We start from the raw sequence: 21,451 nt of genomic DNA, 5'->3' as shown, positions 1-21,451 counted from the left end.
GGGCCCTTTTGGAGGTGAGAGGGGGGTGAAGTTTGCACTGAATCTATCTGCCAGGATGTTGGCAATATCAGTAGGTTCAGTATATTTTGTGCTATTTTGCACTAGTTCAGTGCATATCTGTGAGTTGCCACTTAGATTCTTAACATAGCTAAAGAAGGCTTTGTGGTTATCTTTTGAATCCTTGGCTAATTTCTTTCGAAGTTAGCCTTGGATGATTTCATGAGGGACCTTAGTTTCTTACTGATACTGATCAGGGATGTCTTTACTTCTTGGGATTTGCTTTTTTTCTGAACTAGTTTCCTCCTTCTATTGTATAGCCTGTTTATGGCAGGGGTCCACCAAACTGGTTTCCTTCTCTTAGGTGAGTGAGTCTTGGTTTTGCTAAGGGTGGCACAATCCATGTATCCTTGTAGGTGCTCATAGAGTGCATTTGTAAAGGTTTCTGCATCTTGGGCAGTGTTAACCTTTAGCGTGGGGGCTGTGAAACTTACCACCTCTGTCTTAGGTAAGGTGAAGTTTACTTTAGAAAAGATTTTTACTGTGGTTTCCTTAGTTGGGGGTGGTGGTGGGGTGTGGACATCCAGAGTGATTAGTTTATGGTCTGATTTAACCAGTGACGGGTTGACCTCCAGTGTGGAACACCTGTTGTCCATATTGGTGATGACCAGGTCCAATATGTTTTCACCTCTGGTAGTGGAGTTTACCAGCTGATCTAGGGCATTTGAGTTGATGAATTCCAGGAAGCGCTGGGCCTGGGAGTTTGTACTCGAGTAGTTTTCCCAGTGAATGGTAGAGTAATTGGAATCGCCTAATATCAGGGTGTTCGGTAGGACCTTCATGTTTTCCAGTGTCTCCAGAAAGGTAGAGTGGTGGTCCTGGGTTATCGAGGGTGATCTGCAGCAGGCCACAATTTGCATTGCAGATTTGCCCAATGTTAGTTGCACATGGATGATCTCAGAGGTATCGTGCTGCTCCACTAATCTGGAGGTGTAGGTATCCTTGATTAATATGGATACACCCCCTCCTTTTGTGTATTTCTTATTTCCCATTCACTCATCCGTGTTCTGTGGCCGAAACGTGTGGTATTAGTTGTAGCCCGGTAGTGCTGGGGTGCTGTCTGAAGCCTTGAACCAGGTTTTAGTTACTGCACAGATGTCGACGTTCTCCATACTGAGGAATGCTTCAAGTGCGTGCATTTTGAGATTTAAACTCCTGGCGTTGAGTAGCATAACCCTCAGTTTTTTGTTAATTGTGGTGTTAACAGAGGTGGGTTTGACTTTTGAGCCTTGCCTAAAAAAGGCACTATGGGGGCAGCAAAAGCCTTGGCCAGTATTCGAAAGCCTAGGGGTGACAGGTGCAAGCCGTCTCTTGTGAAGCAATGTGGCTTGTCGAGCATGTTGTCCCAGGCTGACAGACACTGGATCCCCTTTGAATGACACCAGAAGCTTAGCCAGTTGTTGAAATTGATAATTTTTTCTTTATACTGAGATATCATTCTTGGTGAGGGCAGGATGCTACTCAGGGTCAGGGTCATACAAGCCTGGGCTACATGATCAGAGAGCTCTTCCATGTCTCTTTTCATGTAGTCCAGGGAGGTACGTATCAGGTCATTCACACCAACATGAACAATGACAGAGTCATATTTGTACTTGCTCTGGAGTGACCTGAGTGCTTGTGTTATGTGGCAGATTCTGGCTCTTGACAGACAGCTAACAGTAACCTTCTGCTTGTGTAGCCTAGTGACTGGGATGTCAGTGTGCCTGACTATAGAGTCACCTATTACTAGTGTGCTAGGTATGTTATTTCACCTTAAGGGCTGTGATTGTGCAGCACACTGATTTTATGTATTGTCTGGTTTGTGAGGGGAGGTGCAGGTTGTTTGGGTGTCTGCTTTGGCAGTCTCTGATGCTTTTGCAGGTTTTTATTTACAGCTTCCAAGTATGATTTTGTGTATTTATGTGTATGTTTTGCCAGTGCTGTTTTAGTAGGTCTGTGTGCAGCTGGAGGTATGGTGCAAGTGTTAACCTTCTCCTCTTGACTGTTCCAGTCTTGGGTGGAGACAGCTTAGCTTCCAGTTTGTCTATTATTGCATCTCTCGCATATGTTAGTGTTTTGTGGTAGTGGGAGAGGGTTGTCTGTGTACATGAGGCAGTTGCAACATCGCCTCAGGATACCCAGATTTACCAGCTGGACTGGAGAGTACATCTGAAATTGCCCTTTGATCATGCCTGAATAGTAGAGTGAGCTGCTTAGTTGCTTGGTTGGTGAGGGGTGAATAAAGAGCCTTGCCCTGCTGGGCAATCAGTGTCAGGGTATATTAGTGCTTGCTATTAGGTCTGAGCGAGTGCTGGGCTGTAGGCTTCTTTTTGAGTGCTTAGGTTGAGAGTTAGACTAGTTTCAAGGGGAAAACTGAAGAGGAAACATAGTGGAGCTGGGAATAATTTAACCATAGCTAACCGGCACTTCCCGGTGTGCAAAACAGTGCAAACATGTTTTTTATAGTAGGGAAATGAAAGAGATAGAAATTAGCCCAAAATGGCCAATAATCTACTAACTTCTGGGCTGGAACCACTCCTCCAGGGACAGATAGGTTGCTCTAAGCTCCCCTCTCTCACAGGTGAACAGAGAAACTTCCTTCTATCCAAGTAAGGTATGGGCAACTCAGAAACTAGTATCACAACCCTGAATTCAGCACTAGCCTGAAAACTGGACTATAGTAGATTAGAAAGGCAGGAAACAAGGAATTTTTTTTTTTTTTAAAGATAAGGCAAAAACAGTAAAAAAATACACTTAAAACAGCTTTAAACAACTACAAACAATCAGAAAGGCTATCACACTTTAGTGTGTAGCCTACAACAGTTAAACAGATTATTTAAACAAAAAACAACTTTTTAAAAGTGCAGGCAGTCAAATAAGTACAATATGTGAAAAAAACAAGTTTTTAAATCACAATAAAAGCTGGAAAAATTTGCATTTAGGTGGAAAACAGTTAAGTACAGCAAGAAAGTACAGAAAACTGATACTTAATCACTCCAAAGTCTCTCTTCTAAGCTAGAAGGCTTGAATCAGTTTAAGGCTTTCTAGTGCTACTCAGTAGGTTAGTTACAGGAAAGATGGCAAAAAAGCACAGATGTGGTCTTTTAAACCAGAAAGTTGAAAGAGATCGATAAACTGTCCAAATGGTCAATAAACTAGAATTTCTGGTCCAAGAACTTCTCCTCTCATGGTAGACAGGCTACCTAGTGCTTACCACTCCCACTGATAAGCTAGAAGGCTTTCCTCCAGCACAGAAAGGCTTGCGGGGCTCAGAAGCTTACCAACAGTCCTGGATACAGGAACTCTGTATCTGGACTACACTTGTTACAGGAAAGGCGAGAAACAAGCACAGGTGCAGCTCTTAAACCAGAACATTGAAAGAGATGGAAAAAAACTGCCCAAATGGCCAATAGCTATAATTTCTGGGCCAGGAACCACTCCTCTTGTGGTAGATAGGCTACCTAATGCTTACCACTCCCACTGATAAGCTAGAAGGCTTCCCTCCAACACAGAAAGGCTTGGGGGGATCAGAAGCTTACATAGAGTCCTGGATACAGCAAATCTGTACCTGGACTAGACTAGTTACAGGAAAGGCGGGGAACAAGTACAAACGCAGGCTTTTAAGCCAGCGAGTTGAAAGAGATGGAAAACTGCCCAAACGGCTAAATAAACTATAATTTCTGGGCCAAAACTCACTCTTCCTATGGAGAATAGGCTACCTAGTGCTCACCACTCCCACTGATAAGCTAGAAGGCTTCCCTCCAACACAGAAAGGCTTGGAGGGTTCAGAAGCTTACTAACAATCCTGGATACAGCAACTCTGTAACCAGACTAGGCTAGTTATAGGAAAGGCAGGAAACAGGCGCAAGTGCGGCTTTCAAACCAGAAAGTTGAAAGAGATGGAAAAAAAAACTGCTCAAACAGCCAATAGCTACAATTTCTGGGCCAGTGACCACTCCTCTTATGGTAGATAGGCTACCTGATGCTTACCACTCCCACTGATAAGCTAGAAGACTTTCCTCCAACACAGAAAGGCTTGCAGGGCTCAGAAGCTTACCAACAGTCCTGGATACAGCAACTCTGTATCTGTACTACACTTGTTACAGGAAAGGCAGGAAACAAGCACAGGTGCAGCTTTTAAACCAGAGCATTGAAAGAGATGGAAAAAAACTGCCCAAACGGCCAATAGCTACAATTTCTGGGCCAGGAACCACTCCTCTTGTGGTAGATAGGCTACCTAATGCTTACCACCCCCACTGATAAGCTAGAAGGCTTCCCTCCAACACAGAAAGGCTTGGGGGGCTCAGAAGCTTACATAGAGTCCTGGATACAGCAAATCTGTACCTGGACTAGACTAGTTACAGGAAAGACGGGGAACAAGTACAAACACAGGCTTTTAAGCCAGCGAGTTGAAAGAGATGGAAAACTGCCCAAACGGCCAAATAAACTATAATTTCTGGGCCAAAACTCACTCTTCCCATGGAGAATAGGCTACCTAGTGCTTACCACTCCCACTGATAAGCTAGAAGGCTTCCCTCCAACACAGAAAGGCTTGGAGGGTTCAGAAGCTTACTAACAATCCTGGATACAGCAACTCTGTAACCGGACTAGGCTAGTTATAGGAAAGGCAGGAAACAGGCGCAAGTGCAGCTTTCAAACCAGAAAGTTGAAGAGATGGAAAAAAACTGCTCAAACAGCCAATAGCTACAATTTCTGGGCCAGTGACCACTCCACTTGTGGTAGATAGGCTATCTGATGTTTACCACTCCCACTGATAAGCTAGAAGGCTTCCCTCCAACACAGAAAGGCTTGTGGGGCTCAGAAACTTACAAAGTGTCCTGAATACAGCAAATTTGTACCTGGACTAGACTAGTAACAGGAAAGGCAGGAAACAAGCACAAACACAGGCTTTTAAATCAGAAGGTTGAAAGAGATGGAAAAGCTTCCCAAACAGCCAATAAACTATAATTTCTGGGCCAGAAACCACTCCTCCTGTGGTAGATAGGTTACCTAGTGCTTACCACTCCCACTGATAAGCTAGAAGGCTTCTCTCAAACACAGAAGGGCTTGGGGGGGGCTCAGAAGCTTACCAACAGTCCTGGATACAGCAAATCTGTACCTGGACTACACTAGTTATAGGACAGGCTGGGACCAAATGCAAAATGGGCTTTTAACCAGAAAGTAGAAAGAGATGGAAGAACTGCCCAAATGGCCAATGAACTACAATTTCAGGGCCAAAACCCACTCTTCCCATGGTAGATAGGCTACCTAGTGCTTACCACTTCCACTGATAAGCTATAAGGCTTCCCTCCAACACAAAAAGGCTTGGGGGGCTCAGAAGCTTACCAACAGTCCTGGATACAGCAAGACTATATCTAGACTTAACTAGTTACAGGAAAGGCTGGAAACAAGCTTAGAATTTTTATTTTTTTATTTTATTTTTTTTACAGAAAAGCAGCTAAAACAGCAGTAAATACAATTCAAATTGCAGTGCAGGCCAGCACACCCGAGTGTGTAGCAACACTATGGCAAATACAGTTTAAATAAACGCAATTAAATTAACAAATGACTAAAAAACAAGTGCAGAAGGCAGTAAATTAGAAGGCTACTAACAAGCAGTAATAAGTGCAGCGTAAGAGCGACTGAACAGATAGCATGCAGAAGAGCAACTAAGACAGTTACAGTAAGAGCAGCTGAATAAAAATATATATATATATATATTTATTTATTTATTTATTTATTTATTTTTTTTTTGAGGGCGGGAACAGAGCAGGATTAAGCGGCTACAGGGATTGTCCTTCCCAGATGCTCTCTTTGTACACAGTAGGAGTGCCTGAAATCAGAATATGATCTCACTGCACTCAGTTGAGTGAGCAAATGAGATGGGCACAGAAGGAGTATCCAAACACAAATCTACAAGAGGGGCGGGCAATTTCAAAGCCACCAACATTAATGCCAAAATAAGAACAGGGAGAGTGGGTGGGGAACTAACTGTAGAGAGACAGCCACAGCTTCAGTTGAGTTAATATTCAGTGAAAAACACAAATAAATAAATTAAATGCAGTACTATATGCAAACAAGCAGATAAAAGTGTACTTAAATTCACTTATACGTCAAAATGATTTCAGGTAGATGTTAGCCGGCCAAACCTCAGATAATAAGCAGAGATAACTCAAAATGTACCACTTATATAAGGCAGGACAGAATATCAGTGATGAGGCGAAACTACCCCCCCACTGCTATCAATGGCTACACAGAAATGATACACAAGAATTGCAATGTTACTAAGATTATCAGTGAAATGGAATGTATATTTTAAGAGCTCTCTAATGGTTTCTGCTTCTTGTCTTGGATAATGTTCAATCATAGTAGCAATAAGTTATATCTTTCACCCCTTTGCCACAGCAGTTGGCCTACATGGGAGATCTGTTAAGCACATCTGCATTTTAGAAATTCTACAAAGAATCATAAGCCTGGGATTTCTAGCCATTTAAAATTTAACAATTCAAGACTCAAACACTTCTCTTCATACAGTTCAAGTAATAAGCAATCAGGATTTGATAACTTTTTATCTGAAACTTGTCAATTTTTTTTGTAAATAGTTGCATCACTAACCACCTTAATCATTTCATCGGTGTATTTTGATGTATCAGTTAAAAGCAATGAGTCATTTTTGCTGGCAAGCATCAGTGTAATTGTTTTGCCTTGACAGATTTCACAATCTCTGTCTTTCATCATGTGTCAAATTGGAAAACCATTTGCTAACTCTATTAGCATTGTTCATCAAGACTTCAAAAACAGTTTCACTCAGTTGCTGAAAAACAATTATCAATGTATAGAAGGAGGGGTAAAGGTGCTAGCATTTTTTTAATATATATTTAAATACAACAAACTGCCAATACCTTTTGAAAAAAGCACCATTACTTCAAGTTCCTACAATTTAAAAGAAATAAAAATATTTACTAACTCGTCTGTACTTCAGGGCACAAATATCAGTCTCTTTGATGGCATTACTAGTTGAGTAGAATGCACGGTTCTGCAGCTCAGACTAATAATATTAAAAGTACCTTCAGTTTGCACAATGATTGAGAACCCTCAAGATGCATTCAGTCTCCTTTCAGTATTGTTACTTTATCACTGTAATGTTCAGCTTTAGAGCAATAAACTGGTTCATTCATTTGAGACAGTAATGTCTCTGCCATGACTGAGACTTATATTGTGACTCATGTAGTTCATCTTTCCCTTTTTTATGGTAGAAAAGCATCACCTGTGGTCTGTGACACAACTGGTGAAAATGTTGCCTTGTTCATGATTAGCTGTCCTACCCTTTGCTTTGGTATAAGTGAAATAGCTAGTTGGCTGTGATGTAAGTTATGGTAGGATTTGCCCCCAATTGACCATGTTTGATTCCAAGAGAGAAGCTGAAGATATCAAATACTGTAGCCAGGATAAAGTAAATCCCAACATTCATAACATCCCTATGCAATGTTTATTATTAGACCAATTTTATAGCAATGGTTTTGAATGAGTGTGAGTAATGGCTTCATGTTTGTATACTTAATGTTTACAGCGAGTTTTGATGTCTTCTAGCTGTTATTATTATTTTGTATCACTTGAGTTATTTCAGTTTGCATCTGAAGTAGTATTTTAAGCTTGATAGGATACTACAGAATGAGTTTTAAGATTAAATGAAGAGAATAAAAATATTTTCTAGAAAGTGGAAGAAATCCACCTCAAAGTTTTATAATGTATAAGTTTTTAATCCATTCATCCATACACAAACCCTTTTCCCCATTTGTATACATGGGATCGGGGTGTCACTTCAACAGTGACAATTACCTAAAGTCAGTTTTCACACTGCTGGTTGGCTAGCCATTACTTAATAATTATTATCTGGGCTTATTATAAGATTGCAGAGTGAAGCTGGATGGTTAAATAAAAAGAAAAAATGCTAATAGAAATCTGGTTCAATGTGACAGCTGATGATTCATTTGAAGGCTGTTTTTTACTTAATTTTTACATTCAGTGGTTTTTATAACTAACATTTGTTTAGTACTCAGCGATTTGGATGCTACCAGTCCTGGTGTTTATTTGGTTTGGCACTATGTTGGCTGTGTCACTGTTTGATCTGGCAGAGAATTGATAGCTGTTGATTAAAACTTCCACTTGAGCAAACATTTTTGATTTGCCAGACTAGAGGGAACTATGGTAAGGATTATTCCAGATAGGCAAGGTCTGATCATGAGGGTGAAGCCCAAGGTAACTAACTAAGAGGGAGTTGATAACCCCATTCTCCACTTCCCTTTGTCATGAATTTTCATTATTATATCACAGGACAAAAAGTATGCTGATTCGGTGATTTTTGGTCACAGCCATTCAATACAGTTCAGAAGCTGAAACTGGAGTGTTAAACACTGGCAGTAGGTTGTAGATGTCTACATGACAAACAGGGAAAAGTTTAAATTAAATCACAACTTCACCAAGTTTAATTTAAAATGGATATAGCTGATCTTAAAGCAAAGAATTATTTTGGTCATTAGTGCCTATTTATACTTTATGTTGTAGCACAGCGGAAGCATTTGAAGCGGAGCAAGAATCATTCTCTTTTCAGACATCACAGCAGGTTATGGCTACTCAGAAAGTGTCTCTGTAGAGAAGCAGATTCACACTATTAGATAATATACAAATGTAGGAATATTTAACAGTAATATTAGGGTATGTATATGAAATAGGTGGAAGTGGTTTGTAGCTTACCTGGAGATGGCTGGGTATGCTTGAAAGGTAAGAATAAAACAAGTTAATTACTAAATAAATAGAGCATAATAATACAATATGATACAATACAAAACAGTAAATTAATCATGCAGGCATGCGCATAAGGCTCCAGCAGCCTGCCTAAGTCTTATAACAAACTTCACTGTAGTGCTTGTCAAGTGGCTGTTTTAAAGCAGTAATATTACTACAGTTTCTAATTTCCGTGAGTAGGACATTCCATTTGCCAACATGCTCTGAAAACCAATTAATAATTATCCTATTTTTTACTAAAAGAACTGAACAGTTTCACTTAATTTTTGTTTCCCTGTTTCTTAAGAAATTCTTATATATTGCCTTATAAAAGAAGGTCAGAATAAGCAATAAGTGACTTCCAATAGATTTGGGATTACTCAGTTTGAATGGGTATTTCAGAACTACACAGTTAAGTGCTGTACAAGCAGAAACTTATAATTCAAAGTGGAAAGGGATGATGGTAAAACATGGGGAAGCTCAAGAAATAAGGAGAGACTGGGATTTTGGATTCAGATCCTTAAGAGAATAATAACAATAACCATACAGAATATTATATTCATAAAGTAGCAGAAAGTACTGTAAGAACTAAACCAAAACAGGAATGGAAAGAGAAGATTTTGCCAATAGGGATGGCTGTAATTAGGGATACAGACAATAGGAAAGAGGGGGCTGAAATTTATTAGAGAAAACTGGCAAAAGAACTAAGGTATTGGGAGCAAATAATTAGAGAGGGAAAGGTAATAGAGTGGGAAAATACCAAGAATTTATTTGGACTGCAAGCTAGTAATTGCCTTTCTTATCACACATTGAAACCAGAGTATAGGCAAAGACAAAGAAATAGGGAGATCCTAAGTAAAAGACCAGCACTGGTAGAGTTTTTAGTAGAATCTAGAACACAAGCTGCTGTTTAAAATGAAATAATTAGTAGAGCATACGCAATATTGCATGATAACTATAAGAATCAACCAGAGGAGGATAGCTAGGATTGGGAAAAGATTGCATAAGCAATTCACAAAGAAACAATGGGGGATATATTGTATGTTTCCCTAATATGCAAAACAGTCCAGAAGATTTAGAATCTTTCCTTGGAAGTGTTTACACAGATATTTTTATACTCCCAAGTAAACTCCAAAGATTTTTTCCTCAGGTAGACTGCAAATGTTGATGGTGTGATGGAGAACAAAGATGCAATTGGGAGCATATTTTCTGGGAGTGTAATGAGTTGACAGACTTTAAAGATTCCCTACAGACTACTCTGTCAGGGATACTGGGTGAGCAAATTGGTGTAACTAAAGAATTTGTTGCGCTATGTTACAGAATTGGATTTGCCTAAACATAACAAGACCTTGCTGAGCCTAATTATGATGGCTGCCAAAAAAGCAATTACTAGAAAATGGAAATTAAAGTCTAAACCAACTGTACTAGTAGTAGAATCTATAGTAAAACAGACAAAAACAATTGTAATTGGAATCTTTAAAAAAGGGTAGGAGCAAATTACATAGAAAAAAATGGGAACTGTGGGAACAATACATGCAGAGGAGGAACAAGGTTTAAAAGAAGGCAGGATTTGAATGAGCTATGTAATGTTTGACTAACAATGACTGGATAGATTATAAATGATGTATAATGCTTGCAACTAAAATTGTGTCAATGTGGTTTGTTTTTTATTTATATAAATGTATGATTGCCTGTGTCATATGTGATAATTTGATAGAGATGTTTCTTGTTTAAAAAAAAAATAAACAATAAGTGGAAAATAACATATAGTCAATGTAGACAACAGACTATGAATCAACATTCTTTTTAAGTGTTGACTAATTGTTTTTTTTCTAAATCATCTTACAATAAGAATCATTGCAATTATTTCAGTGGGAGTAAGTTCATTTTGTACTTCTGTTGATAAATTGCTTTTAATTCATTTATTGAAGTCTGTATAAATTACATACATTTGCTTTGAGAAATGTTGCCTTCAGAAGTGTGCTTTTAAAGCTTGTACATTTTAACTTCAAGAGAAATTATACTCCAACAGGAAGTTAGTAAAGGATAACTTCTCACTGGAGTGTGGAGAAAACCTTTCAGGTCCTTAGAATCAGATCGATGCAGTAGTACAAAACTTCTCAATGCATCTTGATGTAAGACAGAGTCCTGCATTTAGTTTCACTGGAATGAGACACAGTATAATTTGAAATAGAAACTCTTCAGTGAAAGTGCTTACCATTACTTGATAGTTCTGCCCGCACTCTTTTATGTGCTATAATTTGAATACTAATTAGAAACGCTTGGCTTCAAATCCACTATATCTTATCTGACCACACAGGACAGCAGTTTAGTCACAAAACAAACTGAGAACTCAAGAGAGCACATTGTCCTAATGCATGCACTTCAATTAATCACATCACAAGAAACTGTGACACTGATTTAAAAAAACTTGTTTTGCAGGGGATCAAGCCCTTTTACACCACCATCTTCTGGCTTTGACTTCCACACCATCCCTTACTCTATTAGTGTTATTCCATGGTCACTGCATCTCAGAAGAAAAAAAATATTAGCATTCAATGTAATCTTTGTCTCACTCTTTCTCTGGGGTACACAGTTGTAAGGCCACCCAGAACTTCCCAACTTGTGAGTGATATAATCTCATTCTGCTGTGAAGTGAGCACTGATCAAATACATATGTTTACAATAAAATATGCATTTATCAATGATGGAAGCAAGGTGCTAATATGTTCTAAGGAAGCATCTAGGTAACCAATGAAAATAGTTGTTAACAGAAAGGGAAACATGACTTGGGGTATAAGACAGCATCTAGAGACTGTATAAGTGTGTTTTTTTTTTCTTTCATAAGGAATATATGCATAATTGAGGTAAGCAGAGTCTCCTAGAAGCAAAAAGACTGAATTGTTATTAAACAAAAAGAAAAAAACAGAATTACTAAAAAATACAGTAACTTAATTTATTATCAGAATTTAATACTCACATACTCATACAATGCTTGATTAGTAAAGAGGAAAATATACAATTTTATGGAAACTCAGTAGTCTTACTGATTTACCTGTCCACACACTACCCAGCTTTAAATGTCCTCATATTTATATTTTTTATACTGGCTTAAGACCAGTCATGACTAGTGTTGTTTTTAAGTATTATATTTTACTATTACTGATTTACATAATATTCATGCTGTGGACTATGTGTGTTTTCTTTTATTTGTTTTATTGTGCAATGCTTAGTTGAAGACCTTAATAAACATGGCTTTGGTTATGAGTTTGAATTTTGATTTTAATATTTTTTAAGGTCTGAATTTTGATTTTAATCTTTGTTTTTAAAGTGCATCTCCTATGGCACTATGCAGAATGTCTGTACTTCATCTTTCAGCAGTGTTACTGTTTTTGTAAAACATTTCTAACCAGAATGTTTGTTTTTCTAGGTATACCAATCTGATCCTTTTACTGGGCTTGTGCTAAATACTCAGTATGTTGCAACAGTGATTGCTCTACCTGTCCCTGAACAATGGAACCACTTCTATACAAGCAAACCGTTCAGAACAAGAAGTGAGTCAGCTAATACATTACCACAAGTGCAAGACATAAATAATATGAAATCAATCCTTAGATATCTGGTCTGCAAACCCATTTGCTAATAATAAGTCTGTCATCAAGAATTATGCATGATTTTTCCAGATAAATAGCACAGAGGGGTAAAACCCCATCTAATCTCCAGATAACCTGAGTTCAGCTAGCAACCTGGGCAATGGAGGAACTGACACTTGAAAAGTGAGAATCGAGGAGCTTGTGTTTGCGCATGTACCTCAGAGGTGACAGCAGAGTTTGAAGAACCTTGACACTCCTGGATGTTTACCAGTGTATTGCACTGCAATCAGGAATGGTATGTGTGGAAGCATGCATGGATCTATGTGCTGCAGCCAGGTGCAGTCATCACAGCCATGGTGGGGTGGTAGAGACAAAAGTAAAACCCCCCAAAATAACTACAGATACTGGTTCACCCCAGCACTCCACTCTGACCTTCAAGAAAAATCAATAGACTATATGTCTGTCATTTCTTGGGGGACCAAATATGCCTACAGAGTGACCACAGACAGGCTAGGTGGTCAAGACAGTTTGTGGCAAAAAAAATAAAATAAAATAAAATAAAACAACTATAGGTGATGCTATCATCACAAAAAATGCATTTGTTATGCATATATTTAAGTGATTCAATGTGTTTTTCACTGGAAAATTTACACAAAGCTAGAGTTATGCAATTATGGCTCATTTGTAGCTGAGCTGCAAAGCAAAATTTACAAAAAATGCTTACTTAGTTTTAGCACTTTGATGCTCAGCAACGCCTGCAAAGGAAGGACAAAGGAAGGAAGTTTGCCTTTTAGAGAAATTTGAGTTTGAATAGTAAAACAAAGGGTCAATATCCTACCTGCAAACCAGGTTCAAAAAGTAAGACTAGACAACAGAGGAGCTAACAGTTTGGGTACAAGAGTAGCTGATATCAGCTCACTCTTCTAGGAGGAAGGAGTGGGGGTTGCTACCACAAGAGCATCCTCTAGTAAAGGCTCATTGGGAATATCCTTGTGTTAATACAACACTAATAAAAGAAGAGGCATGTAGGCACTCACTAGTCTCACTCACACACACACACACACACACACACACACACACACACACACACACACACACACACACACACACACACACACACACACACACACACAGATGTTGGACACACACACACAGATTCATAGCACACTCTCCTTGCTGGATGTGGGGCAGTTCTCCCCCCATCCAAGTTCATGTCCCCAGTACTAAATAATAAATCTTTTGTACGCCACTATGTGATGCCTGCTGTCTATCTCGTACCTTCTGTAATGAGTGAATGGACCATCTGGGGAAGAACAGAACACACCAAATTGCTAGGAGTTGAAATAGACAATAAACTAAAATTTGACATTCACATATCCATGACCATAAAAAAGTCCACAAAAAACTAGGAGCGTTATACAGAAATAAGCAACTTCTCACCAAAGCAGCAAAGATTTCAGTAGCAAATTCCCACCTTATCTCCACCCTACATTATGCCTCTCCCATATATACCAACCTAAGGCAATGCGATCTAAACAAGCTTGAGACCTGCTACAACAAAATCGCCAAATTCGCCACAGGGACATCCTACCTTCACCACTGTCTCTCCCTTGCTGAACTGGGCTGGCTTGAACTCCCTCACCCCCTTGAATGGTATCAACTTGCACTCGCCCACAAACTAGTAAACCATCCATTAAAAGTCCCATCCCTCCAGAATCTACTCCAACCCTATCGCAACACCAGACTACTAAGATCCAGCAACAAAAATCACTTGCAGATCACTAAAGCCAATAACTCTGCTGGTGAAGCACTATTCTCTTGCAGCATAGCCCTTATGGCACTCCCTCCCACACACAATTACCTCTGTACCATCTTGCACCCACTTCAAAACTTTACTAAAAGCAGACCTAAAAACATGCTGGCTATGCCCTTGCAACTCCCCCTCTAATATCACCCACCCCATCCAAGCACTACCTTTTTTTCCACCCCACTAACTGGGTCTATATTAGAAAATTGAAGTTTCAGAACTTCGAATGTTCTAATATCGAACCCAATTCAGCAAACGCTGACAACATTGAACATTCAGAACAGGGAATTTTTTCCTAGGGAAAAAATTTGCTGTTCTGAAACACATACACACAACACAAGCGCACCAAACAAACAGCAATCCACACACATACACCTAAAATCTTACATCTAACCCTACACTAAACTGTACATACACCACTAACTATCCACTTACCTTAACCTAAACCCTAACCCTAAGGTCCGTCATTATCGCACAGTCACCTCACCCACGCCCTAACCTTAATTCACCTACCCAGCCCTAACCCTCACGTCCACACAATCCCACACTTACCTGACCCACGCCCTAAACCTAACTCACCTAACCCGCCCTAACCCTCACGTCCACACAATCGTACACTTACCTGAACCTGACCCGTAACGTTCCACCACAATGCTGAAAATAGCGAAGCGACAGAAACAGACAACTGAATTCTTTCCCTGGGAAAAAATTTGATTTTCTGCAGCTTCGCTATTTTCAGCAGTCACTGAATAGGGTTCGATATTAGATAATTCAAAGTTCTGAAACTTCGATGTTCTAATATAGACCCCACTAACTACCTTGATTATAGCAAGCTCAGATGCTCATAAGCCTAACTACGTCTTATACAGCAGGAACTTCTTATTGTAACAATTGTTAATGTCTGTTATGTACTTCGCAGATGATAAAGATTTTAGTTGTCTACTGATGTACTATGTTCTTCATCTGTAACTATGTTTGTAATTTTTAATTGCTATGTTGATCAAATTGTTAATTGCTAGGTAAATCCAATGTAACTACTGTCTGTATATTTTAACTGTGGAGCTTTTCTCCCCGGGCCTCCACTGAAAATGGACCTACATCCAGTCGGACACTCACAGTCAACAAATGTAAAATAAATAAATAAATAAGACTCAGTGGTGGAGGTAAATGCCAAAGAAATGTTAGTAGCTGCATGCAGCTGAGAGCTATATCTCACTATGATAAGTATAATATGTAAGTCAGATTTGTTACCATGGTTGCAGACACGGTACCGGAGAACCATGTTTATATGTATGCATTTCTATATTACTGTGGTTATTCAGTCAATTATAAAATGAGTAAGAATTAAAGGACCTTTTACTAAAAGTTGCTTTGTACCTAGGGGGTATCAGTTTTGATGAGCTGGTCTTACAATAATATATTTCAACATAGTTTTAAAATATGAAATCATCCAAAGTCAGAAATAGAGTATTTCATTAAAATTCAAAATTATAGCAGAAAAGGGGGCAAACAAGCTGATCTATGGTGGTTAGATGTAGTAAAATTTCACAATTTTGCCTGTTTGGTAGCAAACTGCCTGTGAAGTTAACTAATTATACAGTTTTGCACTATAGGCTAAAGCATAGTATAAGAACATATTTTCTCTTACTACTTGCAGTCCAGGGCTAATCATAAACCTTAACAAGCAACAAAAGACTTTTAAAAAGCATCTAACTACCATAATAAGAGTTGTGCAGACCTGTCTGTTGGCACAGATGGATAGTACCTCATTATGATGGTGACAGTCTTGATTTGGGGCCTTGTCTAAATTAGTGTAAGACTAGCTGGAGGAAGGAATGATTACGTACATAGCAGGTTTTGGAATATATCACAGGACCAGTGGAACATTGTCATGTGTGTGTGTGTGTGTGTGTGTGTGTGTGTGTGTGTGTGTGTGTGTGTGTGTGTGTGTGTGTGTGTGTCATATGGACCTAATTTTCATTCATTTCATTTTCATTTCATTTGATCGACAGGATTTTTAGGTGTTGAGGGGGGCCCCACACCACACCCCAATGGGGGCTGTGCCCCCACCCCCCCCTATATATATATATCAATAAGGGTCGCACTGGGGAAGGGGGGGCAATTGCTTGTCGATCAAATGAACTGTCGACCAAATGAAATTTAGGTCAAATGAACAGTCGACCATATGACATGGACCCATATATATATATATATATATAAATGGATGTTACATAGGTATTATTCAGAAATGTTTAGTACAGAGACATTGTTGGTGATGGTGTTTTATTTCTCAGTTTCACAAGCTGTGGCTAGTTATCCATTTAAAATACATTTGTGATATTGATCTAATCATAGTCTGCGAAACTAAACAAAAAGAAATTAAGGAAGAAAAAAAACAGCTTGCAATTCTTATTGCTTTGTAGGACTAGAATGTGTGTGTGTGTGTGTGTGTGTGTGTGTGTGTGTGTGTGTGTGTGTGTGTGTGTGTGTGTGTGTGTGTGTGTGTGTGTGTGTGTGTGTGTGTGTGTGTGTGTGTGTGTGTGTGTGTGTGTGTGTGTGTGTGTGTGTGTGTGTGTGTGTGTGTGTGTCTGTGTATCTGCTTTGTGCAGGGGCCTCAGCTTCCACATACTTGCAAACATAATGCAAGTTATAATGAATGACAGATTCTGTACCAAGTTAAATTCAAACAGAATGCACCCGATAGGAAACATCTGACTGGGACACATTCTTACAGATATAAGGGCAATGTTAAGTCACATGGAGATTCGTATCGCAATAGCTTTAACTTAGCCCACAGTGGTTAAGGTACAGCAGCTAATCCAACATTTACACAGTTAGAGGAAAATGAATCCAAAAACTGAAAAAAAGTTTTTTTTTGTATAACTATCGCCAGTGCAGACTATAAGTGCTTACTATTAATTTTTCATTTTACAGAAAAGCTTTTCGCTTCTGCCTTGTAATTTTTCAGAGCCACTAAGACCATTTTGCTGAGAAGCTTACTTTAGTTCTATCTGTCCAATAACATACAAAGAAAGTGCTGTGATCTCTGGTAAAATTACCACTTTCCCTTTTGTAGTTGTCGCTCTTCCTATGTGCATTAAGAAAACATTGAGGCTTGGGTATTCATTTAAGTAGTTTATTGTATATAAATACATCTGGAACATTGAATTTAAACCATCTTTCTAGCTAACTGACTGACTGCATAGCATGCCCTCACTCTGGCTGCTCACTCAAAATAAGACTCTTGTTTGCACGTGCTCAGTAGTTATATGCATGTGCTGGCTCACTGGAAAGCTTCTTAAAGGTATATTATACACAAAGTTCTACAATAGTGACTTCCTTTCATTTTTTGTTAATGGCCATCTCTTAAACAGCATTTTAGCTACATGTAAATGTTAAGAATAAAATAATAATGAATTTAGTCCTTTGGTTCAAGCCAAATTTTCTAGCAAATTATTCAATTAATTTTTGGCATGTAGCTGGAATTAGTGATCTAATTAACAAAAAACATGCCCATCTCAGTGACTTGTCCTAGCTATAAATGTCCTACATGATGCAACAGATGTCTTGACAAATGTCAGAAGGAAACAACATGAAACTTTATAGAAAGAAAGCTACAAAATTTAATTAAATCATCAATCCAGCTTTCTTTGATACATATTATGCAATTCAGGGTCATGGGAAGCTGGAGTATATCCCAGAAAGCAATGAGTATAGAGAGGAAACAGCTCTGGATGGGTCACCAGTATATTAGTGAATACACGCAGATACCTACAGGCAATATGAATGTGAACCAGATATAAGTTTGATGAATAAAATGTCCATTCCTGAAATTCTGAAAAAGGAGTCTTTGATTAGCCATTTCATCTAAGGTACACTGATCTCAGTGGTACTGCTAACGGGTCAAAGCTCACATTAGGAATGAAGTGCTTTCTCCATTTTTGTGGTTTTGATCAATTGATATTTCAGTACACAGACTTTTAGTAGACAGCCATCTGCACATCTCCAAGTCACCTACCCATGTGTCTTTGGGATCAAAAGGAAAGCATATTCTGAAATGAAAACCCATGTGGCACAGATGAATGATTCATCTGCACAAAATCCCACCACCATCAGAAACCAGTACGACACAAAATCCTACCACCACCGGAAACCAGCATTACACAAAATCCCACTACAACCAGAAACCAACACTAGAGAAAATCCCAGCACCACCGGAAACCAGCACTACACAAAATCCCAGCACCACCAGAAACCAGCACTACACAAAATCCCACCACCACCAGAAACCAGCACTACACAAAATCCCACCACCACCAGAAACCAGCACTACCTAAAATCCCACCACCACTAGAAACCAGCACTACACAAAATCCTACCACCACCAGAAACCAGCATTATACAAAATCCCAGCACCACCAGAAACCAGCACTACACAAAATCCCACCACAACCAGAAACCAGCACTAAAGAAAATCCCAGCACCACAGGAAACCAGCACTGCACAAAATCCCACCACCCCCAGAAATTAGCATTATACAAAATCCCAGCACCTCCAGAAACCAGCACTATACAAAATCCCAGCACCACCCGAAACCAGCACTGAACAAAATCCCACCACCCCCAGAAACCAGCACTGTGATGCAGCACCACATAGTGCTGCGCCAGTTTGTTAGTCTCAAAAAAGGGTTAAAATACAGAGCTCAGTAACCTTTTTGTTTAGCAAGATACAAATGACTAGGTTAATCATTCCATGACATTCGCTCACAGTTGCAGGACTGAGGGTGAATGTAAAGGTTAAGTAGTGGTCCTCTTATTTTGTAGCAGAAACTAGTGTTATTGAAGCCTAAGATCATCTGCCACACTTCATTCTTCAGTAAACTCGTGTCTGCCCAAGCCATACTATACTGTCTTCCTCTGTGAAAAGAAGGACGTAGATGTTACTACAGTAAAATCATCTGCATTAAGCAAGGCAAAGGCACATCTCAATCCCACAATGAGTGAAACATGCAATAGGAAGTTATCACATGCTGCAACAGAGCCATCCTTCCTGATGGGAAGGTTATTTTAGGCTGCAATACGGCAGTAAACATACATACTGGAATGATGTTTCATAGACTACAAATCTGTTTTTGAGTCTGGTAGTATTCTGACCAACAGAATGGTTCTAAGTGCTTAATTGTCAACACATAGAGGATACAAGTGGCCAAACAAAGAAACGTAGTGTGTCAACAGAGAAGTATAATTTTATATTACTGCATATCCAATTAAATAATTCTCCTATGGAAATATTAGCATACCTACTACATCTTTGATAACCTTTAGGATGTATGCCTTAGAGCAAAGATTAGCTATTCAGTTCTAAAATTTTTGCTATATTGCTGCCTTGGAATAATGTATGTGTATGCAGTGAAATAAAGATTTTGTGCTAAAATAAATATGTCACTTATTGTGATTTAACAACACAGAGTATAAGCAGTGCAATGCCTTAACTTGATTATGATGTGTGCTACATAAAATTCATTCATATCTGATAGTCTACAAGATAAAATAGTGCCGGGTTTGACTTGGAAAAAGACTTGAGGGTGGAACTCAATGAAATGTATTATAAAAAGATGGTGTCATATATGTGCATTTTAGAAAACAGTTATCCACACCTCAATGGAACTCCAGAAGACTTTACCCTTAAGTAGAGATGTTGTTTTAACAGTTATTGATGCCAGCAGTTACAGGGTTTATCTTACATTATGAATTGTGTTAAAAAGAACTTTTAAAGTGCAGAATTGTTTTAAATTAAGTTATTTATGTTAGTGGTGGTGAAAAGGATTGTGGGTAAAGCCTATAACATGTTACTTTTAGTGATGCACTATTTTTATTGGTGAATTTGTATTTAATTGAAGTATTTAAGGCATGTAATTTAGTTTGTTAGATGTATCTGATGAAGTTGAGGACGAAAACGTATTTTCAAGGAGTATCGTTAATGTGTTGTGCTTTCTTACTGCATTAAAGCTGTGTTAAGCCCATCTACTGTTTTCTGTCTTCTGGAGTTCCATTGAGGTGTGGCTAACTATTTTCTAAGCTACAATTGCACTTTTTTCTCCTTTATTGTGGTATATGTGCATTTTGTAATTCAAGTCATTAATGTGGAATGATAATTTAATCAGTAGACAGAGCGGGATAACAATGTGATAATTTCTTTATTTTTATTTATTTGGGGTGAATATTTACCTCCACTGCTGACCATCCATCATTTAGCCCCAAATGACTCATTTATTCTTTCATGGAAGGCAAGAGCCATGGAGGACAATCATAAGACATTTAAATAATGATTATTTATTTAATGCATGAAAATGTGGATATGGGTAGAAGGAAGATGGCAAACATGCAGTGATGTCCTATGTGCATATTTCCATGCTCGTGTACAAGCAATGACTATTTTTCAACCACCACCATTACAGCTCTAGCATGCATTTCAGAAACCTTGTCCTCCAGTCTTTACTAGTGTGAACCTCAGGAATGGCAAAAACTTGTATCTTTCTCCAGAGGAAGGACATTAGCTATTGACCCACTCTTCTACCCCCAGGCAACTTTTTAAGTAACCTTGGCCATTAATTGAACCCAGGTGCCCTGAGTTATTGTCAAAATTATGTGTCTCTTTGCCATGGACCCAGCACGGTAAATGTTTCTTAAGAGATGTGATTTCAGTTACCTAAATTGAACCTAATCTCTCCCTTCATCCTATGTTTTAGATATATGCATATAAACAGCTCCTTAATATACAACCTTAAGCAAGGATAACCCCTAACTGAAGACATAACTGCAAATGATAATTGCAATAAAATCTTTACAAACATAGAATAAGTAATTGAACTCTAATCAACATAAAGCATTCTAGTTGCATGAAATTATTCTTTGTCTCTTTCTGCAGGACTAATGAGAATACAGACCTGAAAGAAATATTTTAGCTTCATACAGTAAATGTTGCTCCTTGTTCCATATGTGACATCCATAATACCTACACAGAAGTATGTGTAATGCAGGGGTGCTCTCTGGAGCCTTGTGTTTTCATAGATACTTAACACCCCTAGCATACTAGTCAAGATTGCAGCAGTCTGAAAATGAAAATATTGTTGGTACTTCTTTTTAGACCAGTGGATTGAAAGTGTATAAACTGGTCATATGGTCAGCTGAAAACTTTTCTAACACCCATTGCTTGTTTGACACAACATAGG

The 21,451-nt window shown here is 38.7% G+C and overlaps 1 protein-coding gene across 1 annotated transcript in view; it reads left to right on the top strand.

The window, feature by feature from the left end:
• LOC122809317 (interleukin-17 receptor D-like) overlaps nt 1-21,451 on the top strand; it is a 411,276-nt gene that overhangs the window by 247,182 nt on the left and 142,643 nt on the right. Inside the window, exon 5 of the mRNA XM_044080716.1 lies at nt 12,251-12,374. Within this exon, the coding sequence (XP_043936651.1) occupies nt 12,251-12,374 (124 nt within the window). The remainder of the gene's footprint in view (nt 1-12,250; nt 12,375-21,451) is intronic.

This window comes from Protopterus annectens, chromosome 8.part0 (assembly GCF_019279795.1).
Source record: "Protopterus annectens isolate FY-2018-M chromosome 8.part0, PAN1.0, whole genome shotgun sequence".
Lineage (NCBI taxonomy): Eukaryota > Metazoa > Chordata > Ceratodontiformes > Protopteridae > Protopterus > Protopterus annectens.
Note: the sequence above shows the minus strand (reverse complement) of the source record. Positions and strands in the feature narration are given on the sequence as shown.